The sequence below is a fragment of the Podarcis raffonei genome, chromosome 2 (genome assembly GCF_027172205.1).
Source record: "Podarcis raffonei isolate rPodRaf1 chromosome 2, rPodRaf1.pri, whole genome shotgun sequence".
Lineage (NCBI taxonomy): Eukaryota > Metazoa > Chordata > Lepidosauria > Squamata > Lacertidae > Podarcis > Podarcis raffonei.
This window is the reverse complement of record NC_070603.1, coordinates 106,362,255-106,378,303: the sequence shown is the minus strand read 5'-3', so window position 1 is coordinate 106,378,303 and position 16,049 is coordinate 106,362,255. Positions and strand designations below refer to the sequence as shown.

At 53.2% G+C, this 16,049-nt stretch overlaps 1 protein-coding gene across 1 annotated transcript; it reads right to left on the bottom strand.

Annotated features, from left to right (window-relative positions):
• Positions 1-9: 9 nt before the first annotated feature.
• PRRT3 (proline rich transmembrane protein 3) lies at positions 10-14,902 on the bottom strand. Its single transcript, XM_053378466.1, has 3 exons — positions 13,563-14,902; positions 10,658-10,798; positions 10-3,751 (listed from the first exon to the last, which is right to left on the bottom strand). The coding sequence occupies exons 1-3, from the start codon at positions 14,788-14,790 to the stop codon at positions 1,797-1,799; spliced, it is 3,324 nt and encodes a 1,107-aa protein (XP_053234441.1). The 5' UTR covers positions 14,791-14,902; the 3' UTR covers positions 10-1,796.
• Between the last annotated feature and the right edge of the window lie 1,147 nt (positions 14,903-16,049).

The window sequence follows — 16,049 nt, the reverse complement described above, 5'->3', positions numbered from 1 at the left end:
AAGCCAGGGTTAACATTCTCCGACAGCTTTATTTTTTTCATTTTTTTTCCTTTTTGGCACAAACAGACCACATGGACATTCGACAGTACCCCTGTCCAACCGCAGATCCGGACAGTTCCATCCTTTCATTCCCCTGTCAGGGGGAGAGGTAAGTTGCCAGGCAAGTTGCAAAATTGTGCTATTCACTCCAATCTGACAAAGCAGCATTCCCGTGTGAATTTCAAGCTCGTCCTGCAACATATTTCCACCGCCCGCACAACTCCAGGCCAAGTTCTGAGTTTCAGTCAAACTCTGACAAATTTTCATTATTCTTTTTTTTATATAAAAAAAAAAGACACAAGGGATGGAGAGCACGGGCGCATGTAGACTACATCAGAGACGGGCAGAGGGTCATGGAGGAAGATGGGGGGGGGCTCAAAAAAGCTAAGAAATAAAAGCCCACCCCCGAGTCTAGCATATTGAAGCATAACCCAGCCATGTGCCTGGTGGGAGAGGGAATAGGAGATGTTGTTCTTCTCTGGTTTTGCTAACGGGAAAGAAACCAGCTGCATGGATCTCCACCTTTTCCACAGCAGCCATGAGACCTAGAAACAAGTTTTGTCTTTCAGAAAAGCTAGATTAAGGTTGCAATCCTATGCACACTTACCTGGGAGCAATTCTAGCGAGACTCAGTAGGTAGGTGATTACTTCTGAGTAGACCTGCACAGGATTGCACTGTACGTTTCCCAACATCTACGAATCAGTCACTGTGGATTGGGCTATGGACGTTGAGCCAGAAAAATTCAGCTCACGGAATGATTTATAGCCTGAGCCGCTGCCGTGCAAATATACAGACTCAGAATATTGCTCTACTGAACTCATTCGTATCTGCTACAACTGGCAGGCCCCCGGCAGAGATCCTTTCCCAGCTCTTTTTAGTGCAAGATCCTTTTTAGTGCAAGAACCTAGCAAATGAATTTGGGACCGTTCGCATGCAGAGGGTAGACCAGGCATCCCCAAACTCGGCCCTCCAGCTGTTTTGTGACTACAACTCCCATCATCCCTAGCTACCAGGACCAGTGGCCAGGGATGATGGGAATTGTAGTCCCCAAATAGCTGGAGGGCCGCGTTTGGGGGTAACTGGGGTAGACACTACCACTGAGCTACGGCCTGCAGCACTGCCTTGCTCCGAGATTGCTGCAAATACTTGGGGGCCCATCACGACGGTGGCAGGCCCTCATCCTGTCGCTCCTCAGCCTCGCCTCCAAAGTTTATTTCTATGGCACAATGTGGGCACTGCCACAAACAGTAACGGCAAGCTGAGCCTTTTCGGATTGGGGGCTGGATTGGAGAGAGTGCCGTCTGTCAGGCTGTCAGTGCCCTCCCGCCCTGCTCTCTCCCCACACGGCATCCTTCTTGCAGCTGGAAGAGTTCCTGGTGCCCGCCTGCCTCCCATTCCCATATGCTACACGTGGAAAACAGAGGTGGCTACAGAAAATGGCGAGCAGGCGCTTGGGTGTTCCTGGCACTACAGAACATGGGAACGGATGACTGGCTTGTGCTACGTTTGTGGTTGTCACAGAGTGGATGGCTGGCTGGCGGTACTATTTATCATGTGGCTGAAACTAGAGGAGCCCAGCTACGGATTGGGGGCCACTAGGTGAGTGGCACGTACTAGGCCGAGTCGGGGCAGAAGGTGCCCCATGGCTTTTTTGAAAGGAAAATGGGAGTCTTCCTGGGGAGAGCCACCTTCTCCCACCTCCTCCGTGAAGAACCAGGCCGGTGCGCCTCAGGCAGGGCGGGATCCCGGGCCCTTTTCACAGTTCAATGGTGTCGCTGGAGAGGCTGCGAGAATCCACCTGCTTGCTGAGGGCCAGGAAGCTCTTCCGGGCCTCGCGCTCTGAGTTTGGGGCGCTGCTGGAAGGGGCCGGGGGCAGTTCGTCTGGCAGCAGCTGGGCCTGGTTGGGCAGCTCCTCAGGGGGCAGGCTTTCTGGCGAGGACAGGCCGTGGCGCCAGGGGTTCCAGCTGAACTTGAGGGAGGCCCGGGAGAAGGAGGTGCGGGAGAAGCTGTCGAAGGAGGTGTCCGTCGGGGGTTCGCTGGCCAGGCCTCGGCTCTGAGTGGTGAGCTCGCCCATGGAGCTGGCACGGGCCAAGCTGTAGAGGCAGTCGGGGTCGCTGCTGCGGCGCGGACGCAACAGCAGGGGCTGGGCGGTGTGGGAGAGCGTGGAGCAGTCGCCGCGCAGGGAAGAGCAGGAGTCCTGGCGGGCCAGGCGCGAAGGGAAGTGGAGGCTGGAGCGAAGGAAGATGGAGTCTCGCACCAGGTGCTCGCGGAAAAGTGCCTCGTCGATGCTGCGGCTCAGGTTGATGGGCGACGGGGGCCGGAACTCCAGCTCTGCCAGGGAGAGGACCGAATCCCGCTCAAAGCAGATGCTGGTGTAGGAGCGGCCCATCATGGCCGCGGCGGCGTTGGGGCACTTGGGGCTGTAGACAGTGCGTGCGGGTGACGGACTGGAGCCCTGGACGCCCGCTGCCCGCAGCTCATTGCTGTCCTTGAGTGCCCAGAGGCGCCCGCTGCCACCCACGGGAGGGTTCCGGATCAGGTTCTTGCTGATGTCGTTGTTGGGGACCTTTTCCAGGATGCCTCCGGCCCAGTCGTAGCAGTTGTTGGGGTACTCGGGCACCTCGGCCTTGCGGTAGGCGCAGAAGTAGCGTAGGAGCTTGGCCCAGCAGGAGTGCTCGGCTGAGCCGTAGCGCCAGCAGAGGGCCTGCCAGGCGAGCGCGACGAGGGCGAAGGAGAGCACCAGCTCCACGATCCGGAACCAGAACTGCACGAACCACCAGCCCCAGCTGAAGAGGTCCACCTGGCCCAGAAGGCCCGAGAACCACAGCACCCCGTAGAACTGCAGCCCGCAGCACGGCAGGGCCAGCCCGCTGCTTGCCAGCAGCAGCCACGCCCCGCTCCAGACGCCCGGCTCCGGGGTGCCCTCGGCCATCTCGGCCACGCTGCGCCGCAGCAGCCAGTAAACGAAGGCCGTGAAGGGCAGGAGGCAGATGCCAAGGGCGCAGGACAGGGTGTGCAGCCCCACCGGCACGGCCGGGTGCAACGGAGGGGAGAACAAGTCGGCGGCCAGTAGGGCGGTGCTCTGCACGGACCCCAGCGCAGCCCAGAGCGGCAGGCTCTGCCACTTGGGCGGCAGGACTTCCAGGCGGGCCTGGCGGAAGAGGCGGAGGAGGAGCACAGCAAAGGTTGTGAGCAGCATGGGGAAGGGTGCCGTGTAGAGGACCCTCACCGCGGTGGCCGGGAGGCGGCCCCTCGCGCCGTACGGGTCAGCCAGGAAGAAGGTGGTGCGCAGCAGCCCGAAGACCAGCAGCAAGGCGCTGGCAGCCGCGACGTGCGGGAAGTGAGCCACGCGCAAGGCGAGGGAGCCCCCCAGGCAGGCCAGACTCAGCAGGCTCAGCAGCAGGAAGAGCACGCTGGAGCCGTAGATGTGCAGCGCCCAGGCAAAGCTCAGGGTGCGCTCGAGGTCCCCCCAGCGGATCAAGGTCTGGTTAGGCAGCAGCTGGCTGCAGGCGCTGCCAGGGCTGGGGCAAGGAGGGCTGGAGGCAGTGCGGACAGTGGGCAGGCTGGGCTGGGGGCGGGCCAGCTGGCGGTGCAGCACGACTCTCTGGGTGGTGACCCGGATCAGGCCACGGCGGGGGGTGTCCAGGAGGCGGGCAGACGTGGTGGTGGTTGCGCTGCTGCTCCGCTTAGCGGGACGGGTCCCAGCTGCGTCTGTAAATGATAATGAAGAAAAGCATGATGGTTTCAGGGTCAGGAAGGAAGCCACCGAAAAGACCATTTTTGCAGAAATATATGCAGTGGAAAACCTGCATGTTTGTTCCGTTGTAAAATCATGATTATGATATGCATACATCCGGCTCTGTCCAGAACCGACATTTTCATCAAGGAGAGAAAAAAAGGAGTAGCAAGTACGAGGTTCCCTCTTCCCAGTACGGTTGAAAGCATGTGGGCAAAGGATGCATTGTGAAATCTAAGAAGCCGGAGGGGAGGATCAAATAAGATTTCAAGTCTTGGAAAGGCTCTGATGCTGCGCATAGTTCCGCCCCTGTCTCTCTGCAGGACTAATAAAAGCAGATTATAGGATGTAAAAATAGCCAAAGATTGCAACTCTGCTTCATTTGCATGCTGTGCGCATAATGTGCGGAATCTGGCTGCCGATTTTGACGTAGTTCTTGGTTTTTTAAAAAGCACAGATTACATAGGAGCGCATACTGAGTCAGACGTCCGGTCCATCTAGTTTAGTATTGTTTGCACTGCCTGGCAATGGCTCTCCAGGATTTCGGGCAGGAGTCTCTCCAAACCCTGCTGGAGTTGCCAGGATTATTCACTACTCGAGCTAAGACTTCACTACTCAACGAAACACACACCCCGCCGGTTGCAATGCTATTAAATCCCACTTTGTGCCCCAGGAGCATTTAATTGATTGGTTTACTGTAGCAAAATGAGCAGTTCTCTCAAACGACACACAGTTTTGGACCGACTTGCCTTGCTATCCCCGCTGACTGCTCTCCCCCAGGTCTCAGTCCGAGAGAGATATCTTTCCCGATATGCTTTAACTACTAGACATGCCAGGGATTGCAAGCTTTGCCCTTTGGCATGCCCGGCATGCGCTCTGCTACTGAGTCATCTATGCTGGAGGGGGAACAAGAGATGACTATTTATTCCTCTCCCGAACTGGAGGCGACAGCAGCCAAATTAAGGAGCAGCTTCCTCTGCCATCTGCTCCAGGGGGCCTTCCCGACAGCAGGTGGGCGGCCCCGGCCCATTCATTACCCTCCTCCCGCCGCCTCACCATCCTGCCACCTGGCAAGATTCAGCAGGGTGAGTGAGAGACAAGCAACGCTGGCATGCAGGAAGCAGGGCAACCATAACCGACAATCATTTAAGCTCATGGCCGACCGACACAGCTCTCCAAGCGCGGGTCCTTTTGTAGCCAAAATGACACACCGTCCACACACGATGGGGAGGCGTCAAGCCTGATTGGGGGGACCCCGAGGTTTGCAAATGCGCACAAAAAGGTACAGTGGTACATCGGGTTACATACGCTTCAGGTTACACACTCCGCTAACCCAGAAATAGTGCTTCAGGTTAAGAACTTTGCTTCAGGATAAGAACAGAAATCGGGCTCCAGCGGCGCGGCAGCAGCAGGAGGCCCCATTAGCTAAAGTGGTGCGTCAGGTTCAGAACAGTTTCAGGTCAAGAACGGACCTCTGGAACGAATTAAGTAATTAACCCGAGGTACCACTGTATTTAGGAGCAATAACCCTAAGCAGTGGTGGTTGGTGGTAAACTCCAAAACCGGCCCAATGGGGAGTGAACACACTCATACCTCAGGTTATGAATGCTGCGGGTTGTGCGTTTTCGGGTTTCGTACCACGCCAAACCCGGAAGTACCGGAACAGGTTACTTCTGGGTTTCGGCGCTCATGCATGCGCAGAATGACACCACGCGCATGTGCAGAAGTGCCAAATCGCATCACATGCGTGCGCAGACGCAGCACTTCAGCTGCGGGTTGCGAACATGCCTCCCGCACGGATCACGTTCGCAACCCGAGGTATGACTGTATCCTAGAAAATAGCTCGGCCGGGGCTGGCATACCACACACTGCAGCTCTCCTGATTGTAATAACTGGTAATTTTTCAGCCTGAAGATGAGCCCAGGGGAGGGGAGGGGGTGATTAAGGAAGACTCAGTAGATTGTTCAGAACTGGTAAAGCAAGCTAAGAGGCCACCGCTGAGATAAGCCTGGAGGATATGCACTAGGGATCCAGAAATGACTGTGGAGGGACTTTGTTTTTCCGAGTTACATGGGAGGAAAGTGAAGAAGCTTCAGGCCAGGCCACATGCAGAGAAGCCTACTGTTGTAAACAACTGACAAGCTATATGGGCTAAGTGGAGAAAGGCTCAGCAGCAGAGCATCCTCTCACGGCGCGAAACGCTCCCAGATTCAATCCCTGGCGTCCCCAGGAAGGGCTGAGAATATCCCCTGCCTGAAACCCAGTCGCCAAAGAAAATGCTGAGCGAGATGGAGCAAACGGTCTGACTCAGTAGGCAGCTTCCTCTGTCCCTAAGGTGCATCTGTTTTACAGGGATTATGCTGAGCATGGTGGAAATTCTGAAACAAGAAGCACTAAAGCCAACTTAGAATGGAGGGAACAAGCAAAAGGATCCAGAAATTGCAAATGCAACAGTTCCCCATTGATAATAATAATAATAATATATTTGTACCCCGCCAATCTGGCTGGGCTTCCCCAGCCACTCTGGGCGGCTTCCAACAAATAAAAAATACACTAAAATATCACACATTAAGAACTTCCCTAAACAGGGCTGCCTTCAGATGTCTTCTAAATGTCAGGTGGTTGTTTATTTCCTTGACATCTGATGGGAGGGCGTTCCACAGGGCAGGAGCCACTACCGAGAAGGCCCTCTGCCTGGTTCCCTGTAGCTTTGCTTCTTGTAGTGAGGGAACCACCAGAAGGATGGCGTAGTAATTTTTAATTTTATTTATTTTATTGAATTTATATGCCCACAGGTCTCAGTTCCACCCTATTTCTGAAGTCAATGAGTCTGAGTGTGAACCACCTAATGGCAGATTTTTTCTTTTGAGGGAGTGGAATCTGCTGGGTTGCAATCTGGAGAACATCCATGCAATGCACCTTTAAGTCTTCTGCTGCAAGTGAGAGACAAGGCAGCCAGAGCTGCTTCGCTGTTTTTTCCCTGCCATCCACTCCCCAATTTGCCGGAACTGATCCATGAATGAGTGGATCAGCAAAGCAGAGGAGCACTGGGGGGTGAGATCAGGGAATAGGGAGGCAAAAAACGGTGCCAAAGACAGAAACTGCCCAAAAAGGGTGTCTGCTGGGAAGGTGTCAAATCACCATTTGTCACCAAAAAGGATGGGGGCAGTGGTGCTGGATCGCCTTGGCTCCAGGAGAAAAGTGTGGCCTACTATTGCACTCTTCTGCTGAGCCCAAGGCAAGGGAAGGAAAGAAAGTGGGTGGGAACTTCCTGAGTCAGGCCCTTCTACATCAGTAAGGACACGGGTGGCGCTGTGGTCTAAACCACTGAGCCTCTTGGGCTTGCCAATTGGAAGGTTGGCGGTTCGAATCCCCGTGATGGGTGAGCTCCCGTTGCTCTGTCCCAGTTCCTGCCAACCAGCATTTTGAAAGCAAAGCAGCACAAGTAGATAAATAGGTACCACTGCGGTGGGAAGGTAAACGGCGTTTCTGTGCACTGTGGCTCTCGTCACGGTGTCCTGTTGCGCCAGATGCAGTTTAGTCCTGCTGGCCACATGACCCGGGAAGCTGTCTGTGGACAAACGCCGGCTCCCTCGGCCTGAAAGCGAGATGAGCGCTGCAACCCCATAATCGCCTTTGACTGGACTTAACCATCCAGGGGTCCTTTACCTTTTTTTTTTTACCTCTACATCAGTATTGTCTACACTGACTGGCAGTGGACACCCAGAGTTTCTCCCAGCTTTGCTGGGGATCAAACCTGGGGCCAAGTTATGGTCCTGCCCAAGGGGAAAGCAGCAACTTTGGACTTGCGCGATCCTCTCTTATAACGTGTTGTGGGCTCAGGGATCCGAGGCCTAGCGGAGGGAATGAAATAGCTCAGGGGCAAGAGGTCCTCTTTGGACCGGCACCCATCCTGCCTCGTCTTCGCAGAGATATGCCCTGGGAAGGAGCAGCTAGCGAGGAGGACAGCCAAGCTTGCGTAGTTAGCGCTAATCGGGTCCGGAGATTATCCTGATTAGAAATGGCACCGAGCTCAGATATAACCAGCACCCCCCGCTGCCTATGGAACAATCCATTTAGGGCAGAACTAGGTCCCTCACACGGCAGCCTTGCTTCTTCCCGGTCCACCCAAATCCTTCCTGGGCACCTGGGGAAGAATTCCAAATAGAGGCTCTAAACGGGTATCAGCCTTTGTCCCTGGATATGGAGGGGATTCCAAGTACCATATTTTTCGCTCTATAGGACGCGCCAGACCACAAGACGCATCTAGTTTTTGGAGGAGGAAAACAAGAAAAAAAATCCCGAATCTCAGAAGCCAGAACAGCAAGAGGGATCGCTGCGCAGTGAAAGCAGCAATCCCTCTTGCTGTTCTGGCTTCTGGGATAGCTGCGCAGCCTGCATTCGCTCCATAAGACGCACACACACATTTCCCCTTACTTTTTAGGAGGGGAAAAGTGAGTCTTAGAGAGCAAAAAATACGGTATCTGCCCAGAAAGGGGGAGGGGGGAGCGTGTGTGCCTTGCTAATCTGCCCCTGAACTGACCACACAGCTGTATGTCTGGATGGGTTCCAGCACCCTGCACCCCTAAGCACCCTGTACTTTTTGAATGCAGTCAAAGGTTCGCTTCCAAGGACCTTCGTTCTGGTGGGACTGGTGACCATGAACACGAACCCACATCTGTCTAAGTATGGTGCTGAAAGGTCATGTGGGCCAATTTTACTGCCCAAAGCGAAGACCATTCCCATTCCACAGGGGAGAGACTGCTGGAAATAATTGCGGGCAAGTATTTCCACCTGTCTCGCGCCCCCCGCCCCCACCCACCCAGGCTGGGACCCTTAATAAGGCGGAGCTGCTGGTTAAGTATTTGCTTTTGTCCTTACACGCCACTGCATGCCATTATTGGACGACAAATGCACTTACACACAAAAAGGAGTTTGCGAAGCAAATCGTCTGAGATGGCTCGAGCGAGGAAGCCAAGTTACACAGGGTAAGCAGAGTTGTGGGTTTGATTGCCACCGTTTTGCAGAGCTCGTGAAAGGCTGCGGAAGGGGGCACCGGCTGCAGAATCTCCACTTTTTTGTTTTTAAAGTTTGTGGCTACAAATATATTGCTGGGAGTGTGTTTGGGCAGCGCCAGGCGAGAGCTCAAATAAATGCCAGAGAACTTGCTGAATGGGCAGAAAGCAGAACATAGAATGGAGACGAATGCAGCTTCAGACATTCAAAGCTACCTTATACTGAGATAGGCCTACCTGAGCCAGGACTGTTCACTTTGAGGATGAGGAACCTGTGGACCTCAAGGTTTTGCTGAGCTACACATCCCTGACCATTAACCGTGCCAGCCGGGTTGTGTTTAGAACCGGATAGATACCTGTAGCCTAAACCCAGGACTTTATGCAGGCAGTTTAACATGGAGCTGTGTCAGAAGCGGGATTTGAATCTGCGTCTCTATTCAGGGAGCAGGACAAAGCCTTGAGTCTTAAGGCTGCTCGGCCACCCAGACACTCGTTGAGTGTCCTGTATAACTCACTGTCCCTCCCCACCCGCCCACAGTCTAGGAGAAGCAGAATGAATTATGCAACGCAATAATAAATTTAATGCTAGTCAATTCAGCATATTTGCAACAGTGGCGGATTTAAAATCTGAAACGAAAGCCCAGCAGTAAGGCAATCCACCTCCTTCAATAACACATCCAATCTATTATTGCAATGTATTATGTATGGAGCACCGGCAAGGAGCACAGCACTTTGCGCAGCGAGATAAGCAAAAAAGAGAGGGCAGGGCAGGTCTTTACGCCAACAAGATTACACTGAAACGGTGCAACCCTATGCATGTCTGCTTAAAGCAAATCTCATTGAGATCAACAGTGCATACTCCCAAGTAAGTTTGCAGCCTAAGTGTGGCATCCGAGCCATACTCAAAATGGACCTGTTGTTAACCACAACTAACTTGTAGGTTCTGTTTCGAGTGTGACTTTGTCAGCTACAAACCCCAAAAATGGAGGGAGATTATGGAGGGACGGGGAGAAAGGAAGGGAAGAGCAAAAGGGCTAGGAGGACAAATAGGTGAGTAAATGAAGTTATATGTAAAGGTAAAGGTAAAGGGACCCCTGACCGTTAGGTCCAGTCGTGGCCGACTCTGGGGTTGCGGCGCTCATCTCGCTTTATTGGCCGAGGGAGCCGGCATACAGCTTCCGGGTCATGTGGCCAGCATGACTAAGCCGCTTCTGGCGAACCAGAGCAGTGCACAGAAACGCCGTTTACCCTCCTGCCGAAGCAGTACCTATTTATCTACTTGCACTTGGATGTGCATTCGAACTGCTAGGTTGGCAGGAGCAGGGACCAAGCAACAGGAGCTCAGCCCGTCATGGGGATTCAAACCGCCGACCTTCTGATCCTAGGCTCTGTTGTTTAACCCACAGCGCCACCCACATCCCCCCAAAGTTATATGTACTTAGGGCCAAACTGTGTATTATGTTGTTCATGCTTTTTTCTTTTTAAGAAAAGCAAATAGCAGCTGCAGGAGGGATATTCTGAAGGATTCCAGGGACACCCGGGCATCTCCATACCTGAATTCAGCACCACGGGATATGCCAATCATGGAGGGATGATTTGTGGAGCCCTATTAGCAAAATCCATGTTCAGAAGCAGCGTAACTCAAAAACAAAAGCCTTGCCAGGGAATCATAGTGCCTTCAAGCCCTGTTTGTGGCTTCTTGTTGGACCACGTTGGCTGGGACTGATAAGAGTTGGAGTCCACATATGGAGTCTACCGCCTTGGCTACGCAGGCATAGCCCACTGGATTGCGGCCTAGATGGTCTGATCTAGCAGGCCTCTTCTCATGTTCTTAGTAAACATCCTCGCTGTCCTGTTCTCACTCACCTGGGTGCTTGGTTTCTGGGCTGGTCCTCACCACAGGGGTGTCCTGTCCAGGAGTAGAGGACCCAACGTATGTGACAGGGACCTTGGGCATCACAGCTCCCCGGACTCGTTGGGGGTTAATATCAATCGCTCCCAAAATCCCTGAGGAGAAAAAGAGAGGAATAGGCTTTGGATGGGTGCAGCAACTACACAGGCAGGTCTAGCTCAGGCGAAAGGAAAACCCCACCATGTCAAACTGCTGCCTTGTTTTCTCCCAGAAGCATTGCTTTTATTATTACTGTATACCTGAAGGAGCGTCTCCATCCCCATCGTTCAGCCTGGACACCGAGGTCCAGCTCTGAGGGCCTTCTGGCGGTTCCCTCATTGTGAGAAGTGAGGTTACAGGGAACCAGACAGAGGGCCTTCTCAGTAGTGGCGCCCACCCTGTGGAACGCCCTCCCTTCAGATGTGAAGCAAATAAGCAGCTATCTTATATTTGAAGGCATCTGAAGGCAGCCCTGTACAGGGAAATTTTTAATATTTAATGCTGTATTGTTTTTAACACTCGATTGGGAGCCGCCCAGAATGGCTGGGGAAACTCAGCCAGATGGGTGGGGTATAAATAATAAATTGTTGTTGTTGTTGTTGTTGTTGTTGTTGTTGTTGTTGTTGTTGTTATTAATGTCATATCCTGCCATTCCTCTGAAGGGAGCTCAGGGCAGCAAACACAAAATAGTCAAAACCATTCGATTAATTTTTTTTAAAAAAGTCTAAAAACAATCACACGCCCTCATAGTTAATAATTTCAAGGTTGTCATCTAATGGAGGGGTAACCTTTAAAAAAAAATCCCTCCTGGATGTTAATAATGTTCCCTTTGTAGCTAAAGAGATTATGAGGTGAGGAAAGTTATCCAACCCGATGAGGACTGATTCCGATAGGGGTTTCAGGTAGCAGAAGAACCAGGAGAAGCCTTACTGAGTAGCTAAGGGTTCTTAGCCATACTCAAGAGTAGACCCTTTGAAATTGATGGGCATGGCTAAGTTGGGTCCATTAATTCCAGTGGGCCTGCTCTGAGTACAGCATAGCTGGCTACAACCGTTTTGTTACTTTTCTGCTTGCAGTGAGCATCCAAAGTGACTTACAATAACAATATCTTTTTTATTTATGTTAGCTATTTAACAACAAAACATATAGACCACTTAGTAAAATAAATAAACCTCTCAATGGTTCATGTAACGATATATACCCAGTGCTCAAATAAAAATCATATTAAACTATGTTATGCTACTTTCAGCCACTGTTGCTGCTTCACAAAACACCCTAGAGCGTTAAACCCCATCCCAACCGTAGCAAAGCTGCAATATCCCGGCCACCTCCTCCCTGTCGCTGCCAGCCTCTTTGCTACTTCATATATCCTCCCTCACAACTAAATGTCTTCCCCCATCACTAATAAAACAATTCACTCGATTCCACCCACTGCAGTTATCATAGGCATAACCCTCCCAGTATGGTCATTCCTTTTCACTCTCATGGGGACACCCTAAAGCAAGTGGCAAAAGATAGCAACGGAAAGTGTCAGGAAAAACCTGGATATATGGCAATGAATGGGAAAAGCTGCAAAACAGCTCCAAAAACTTAAAATCACTGTTGTTGTTTTTCGGTGGGGAAGTTTTCTCCCAAAAAGTTCAACAATTTGGATTTATTCCAAAAACAAAACAACAACAGCAACAGCAACAATAACCCTCAACAACTTTGTGTGTGTCAGGAAGTTAACAGAGGCTCTCTTTTCCCCAGGCAGCGACGGCACCCTGACTTTTTCCAGTGGCTCTGCATGGATGCGCTGAAACTCTGCTGCCCTCCCGGTGCTTACGGCCCTGACTGCCACAGTAAGTGGTGCTGTGCGGCTTCCTGTGTTGTTGCGATGATGAGTGATCAGTGCCATGTGCCTCAAACTCACTCCGATACCACTTTTGCAGTCATTTACAATCAGTCTTTTTACGCGGTTGGCGCTGTGGGTAAAAGCCTCAGCGCCTAGGGCTTGCCGATCGAAAGGTCGGCGGTTCGAATCCCCGCGGCGGGGTGCGCTCCTGTTGCTCGGTCCCAGCGCCTGCCAACCTAGCAGTTCGAAAGCACTCCCGGGTGCAAGTAGATAAATAGGTACCGCTTTATAGCGGGAAGGTAAACGGCGTTTCCGTGTGTTGCGCTGGTGCTGGCTCGCCAGAGCAGCTTCGTCACGCTGGCCACGTGACCCGGAAGTGTCTCCGGACAGCGCTGGCCCCCGGCCTCTTGAGTGAGATGGGCGCACAACCCCAGAGTCTGTCAAGACTGGCCCGTACGGGCAGGGGTACCTTTACCTTTACGCAGTCATCATTTCCCCCAAAGAATTCTGGGAACTTTAGTCAGTCCAGGTTGCTGAGAGTTGTCAGGGGACACCCCCACGCTGCCACCGCCTATTCTCCTCTCAGAGCTACAATTCCCAGAGTTCCCTGGGAAGAGGGACTGACTGCTAAACCGCTCTGCAATTGCAACTACGGGTCTCCTAGCAACTCTCAGCGCCCTGAATAGACTACAGCTCCCAGAATTCTTTGGGACTGTTTAAAGTGGTACCATACTGCTCTAAGCATATGGTAGCAAATGGGTCTATTTACCAATGGTTCCCAATTAGCTACGAAATACGGAATCCCCGTTTTTTCAAAAGCCAAGCCACGGACCGTCTACTTTTGAAAATTTTGATATTGCTATGTTAATCTTTGTTATGTGAATGGCGTGATGAACCCCCTGGGTGTGTTACACGGACCCCACCCCCCACAGACCACCAATTGAGAACCACTTGGCTATTAGTTTGACCAGAATCGGGGGGGTGGGGGTGGGAGCGTGTGTTGCTAGTAAGACCATAACCCAAAGTAGAAACAACCTAAAACCTACCTGGAGTCGCTGACCCACCAAGAGAGTGAGTCTTTTCCGTTCTGGCCACTTCCCAAAGTCCTGTCTGCTGTGTTGTGTGGACAATCAGGCTCCAATGGGTGCTTCCTTGGTGTGTAACTGGCCCCTGGGGGGTCCCTGCCATGTCCCCTGCCGGTGAAGAGGTGGAAGGGCTTGGGAAGACCTCTGAGGCTGGCTGAGGGGGGCTTGCGGAGGCCAGGGTCCCATCCAGTGGGATGGCTGTCCCAGCCCGGGAGACAGAAGCAACCGTGTCCCTCCCCGGCCCAAGCGGCCTCTGGGTGTATCCAGCCGCCTGTGTGGGTCTAAAAGGAGTGGTGGAGAGCTCCTCCCGTCCCTGTGGGCCCCCATAAGTCTGTGTGCTCCTGTAGGAAGCCATGTATTTGACGGTGGTCTGGTTTGGGCCCACCAGCTCCTGCTGCGGACCCCCGCTTCCCAGCTGCCCCACGGCGCTATCGCCCCTCGGGCCGGTGCGTTCGGTCGCCATCCACTTTACGTGGGACCCGTCGGCAGGTAATGTCACCAAGGGGATGGTGGACACAGTAGGCTTGGGGCCTAGTGTGGTTGCCATGGAGATATCTTTGAGCACCGCCTGGTGGCGGCTGGTCTCGTCCTGGGAGGCAGGTAAATCCGAGGCCTCAACCCCGGATGAGGTTGGAAGGGAGGCCATCCCAGGAGTGGCCACGCTTGCAGCACCAGGGACTGAGAGAGAAGTCCCATTAATTCCCTGCTCTGGGCTTATTTCCACAGGTGCATGGCCAGTGGTCACCTCAGGTTCTGTTTGAACGCTAGAAAGCCCCACTGTTGACAGAGTGAAGCCCCCCGTCTGAGGAAGACCCTGCACGGTGAGGTGGGGAGCCGAGCTTACTTCAGAAGCCCTAGCAGGTGTCCCCAAGCCAGAACGGGTCACTGGAGGGAAGTCAAAGGGCACCCGGGGTATTGGAGTCCCAGGATGCGTTGTGGGATTCGCTCTGTCCCAAATCTCACTGCCCGGCTCCCCATCGCCACTGGAGATCTCGTGGGCAAAGGGGTCTGAACGGGTTGGCGTTATGCTTGGGAGACGCTCTTGGGAGGGTCCATTCAGTGGAGGCAGCCGTGGGGCAGAGCTCAAGGAAGGGCCCCAGGTGGGGTTGTTTGGGGTGGGGAGGCGGGATGCCTGTTGTACAGCCGGCAGCAGCAGGCTCCAGGCCAGGAAGAGTCCCACGGAGGCCATTGCTCAGCCCGCATCCAGCGTCGTCACAGCTTCTCAGGCTTCACCCTGCGGGACAGCAACACGGGTAAGGAAGGCGGCTGGCTGTCGCAAGCAAGGAACGGGAGCAAAAGACAGCAAGGGAACCAAGCGGGTGAGTTTGGTGATAAACGGCTGCGATGGGCAAAGCGGGGTTAAGCCAGGAGACCGAAACAAAAGCACTAACATGAACGGAACGCCAAGCTGGGTGGACAGAGAGCTGCAGGCGAGCGTAAGTGAGCAGCTGTGCATGGCACATGGATGCAAACATGAAGCTGAAGTCACATGTATAGGCAACTTGTCTCTCCCTTCTCCGGCATACAGCTGCAGTGTGTATTGCCTTCTCCCCTCCCACTGCCGCTTTTGGAGGGACCTCAGATGGCAGCATCCCCCCCCCCTTCCCAACTCTGGGCTTTGCCACTGCATCTTGAGCCAGAGGAGGCATGGCAAGGCAGCTGCCCCATCTGAAAAGACAATAATGGGGGTATCATTCTGGGGCTGGTGGGGTTCTAAGGCGAGGGCCACACTGGGTGGCTCTTATGCCCTTATAGGATTATGGCCATCTTCTATCTCGTTGCCATTTGGGCACAATAGCAAAACCTTAGGGAGTAAGAGGGCTTATGTAAGCAGCTGCCTGGTCCATGCAACCCAATATTGCGCACCCCAGCAGGCAGCAGCTCCCCAGGGCTACCAAGACCTTTCCTGCTCTCGTTAAGATCCTTTAACTGGAAATGTCAGGAACTGAACCTGGGACCCTCTGCAAGGCATACCTCTCTGAAAATGCAGATGATCAGCTGGCCTACAAAAGCAAACCACATCCCAGGAGCTGTGTGACTCAATACCTAAGCCCTGCAGAGCACCTACTCCCTGCAGCTCATGCAAGTTCACCTTGGGTGCCTGGCTCCCGGTCTATTGCAGCTTGAGGATGGGGATGCTCAGACCAAGCTAGCAGATCCCTGCACCCCTGATTGGAGCCAGGAATCCTGCAGCACTTTAACCCTTCCCAGGCCTGGCAGCAAAGAGCTGCATGATTTGGAATGCCTTGCATCCCTATCCTACCCCGGACAACCCGAACCACCATACCTTGGTAAAAGGCACTTGACTATCCCAAAACAGTTTTTCACCACACTGCAGCACGTTATCCACTAACTATCCCAAGCCATTGATATATAACAGAGGCAGCATGGCCCAATGGGCAGAGACTCCAAATTCCCACTTTTAAATCAAAGGTTCACTGCGCAGAC

Bases quoted from the DNA above. Each gene is read 5' to 3' on its own strand.
- PRRT3 (XM_053378466.1), bottom strand. From the start codon at position 14,790: ATGGCCTCCGTGGGACTCTTCCTGGCCTGGAGCCTGCTGCTGCCGGCT. The intron at 10,799-13,562 runs GTAGGTTTTAGG...TTTTCTCCTCAG, and splicing joins TGGTGGGTCAGCGACTCCAG to GGATTTTGGGAGCGATTGAT. The intron at 3,752-10,657 runs GTGAGTGAGAAC...TATCATTTACAG, and splicing joins CCCAGAAACCAAGCACCCAG to ACGCAGCTGGGACCCGTCCC.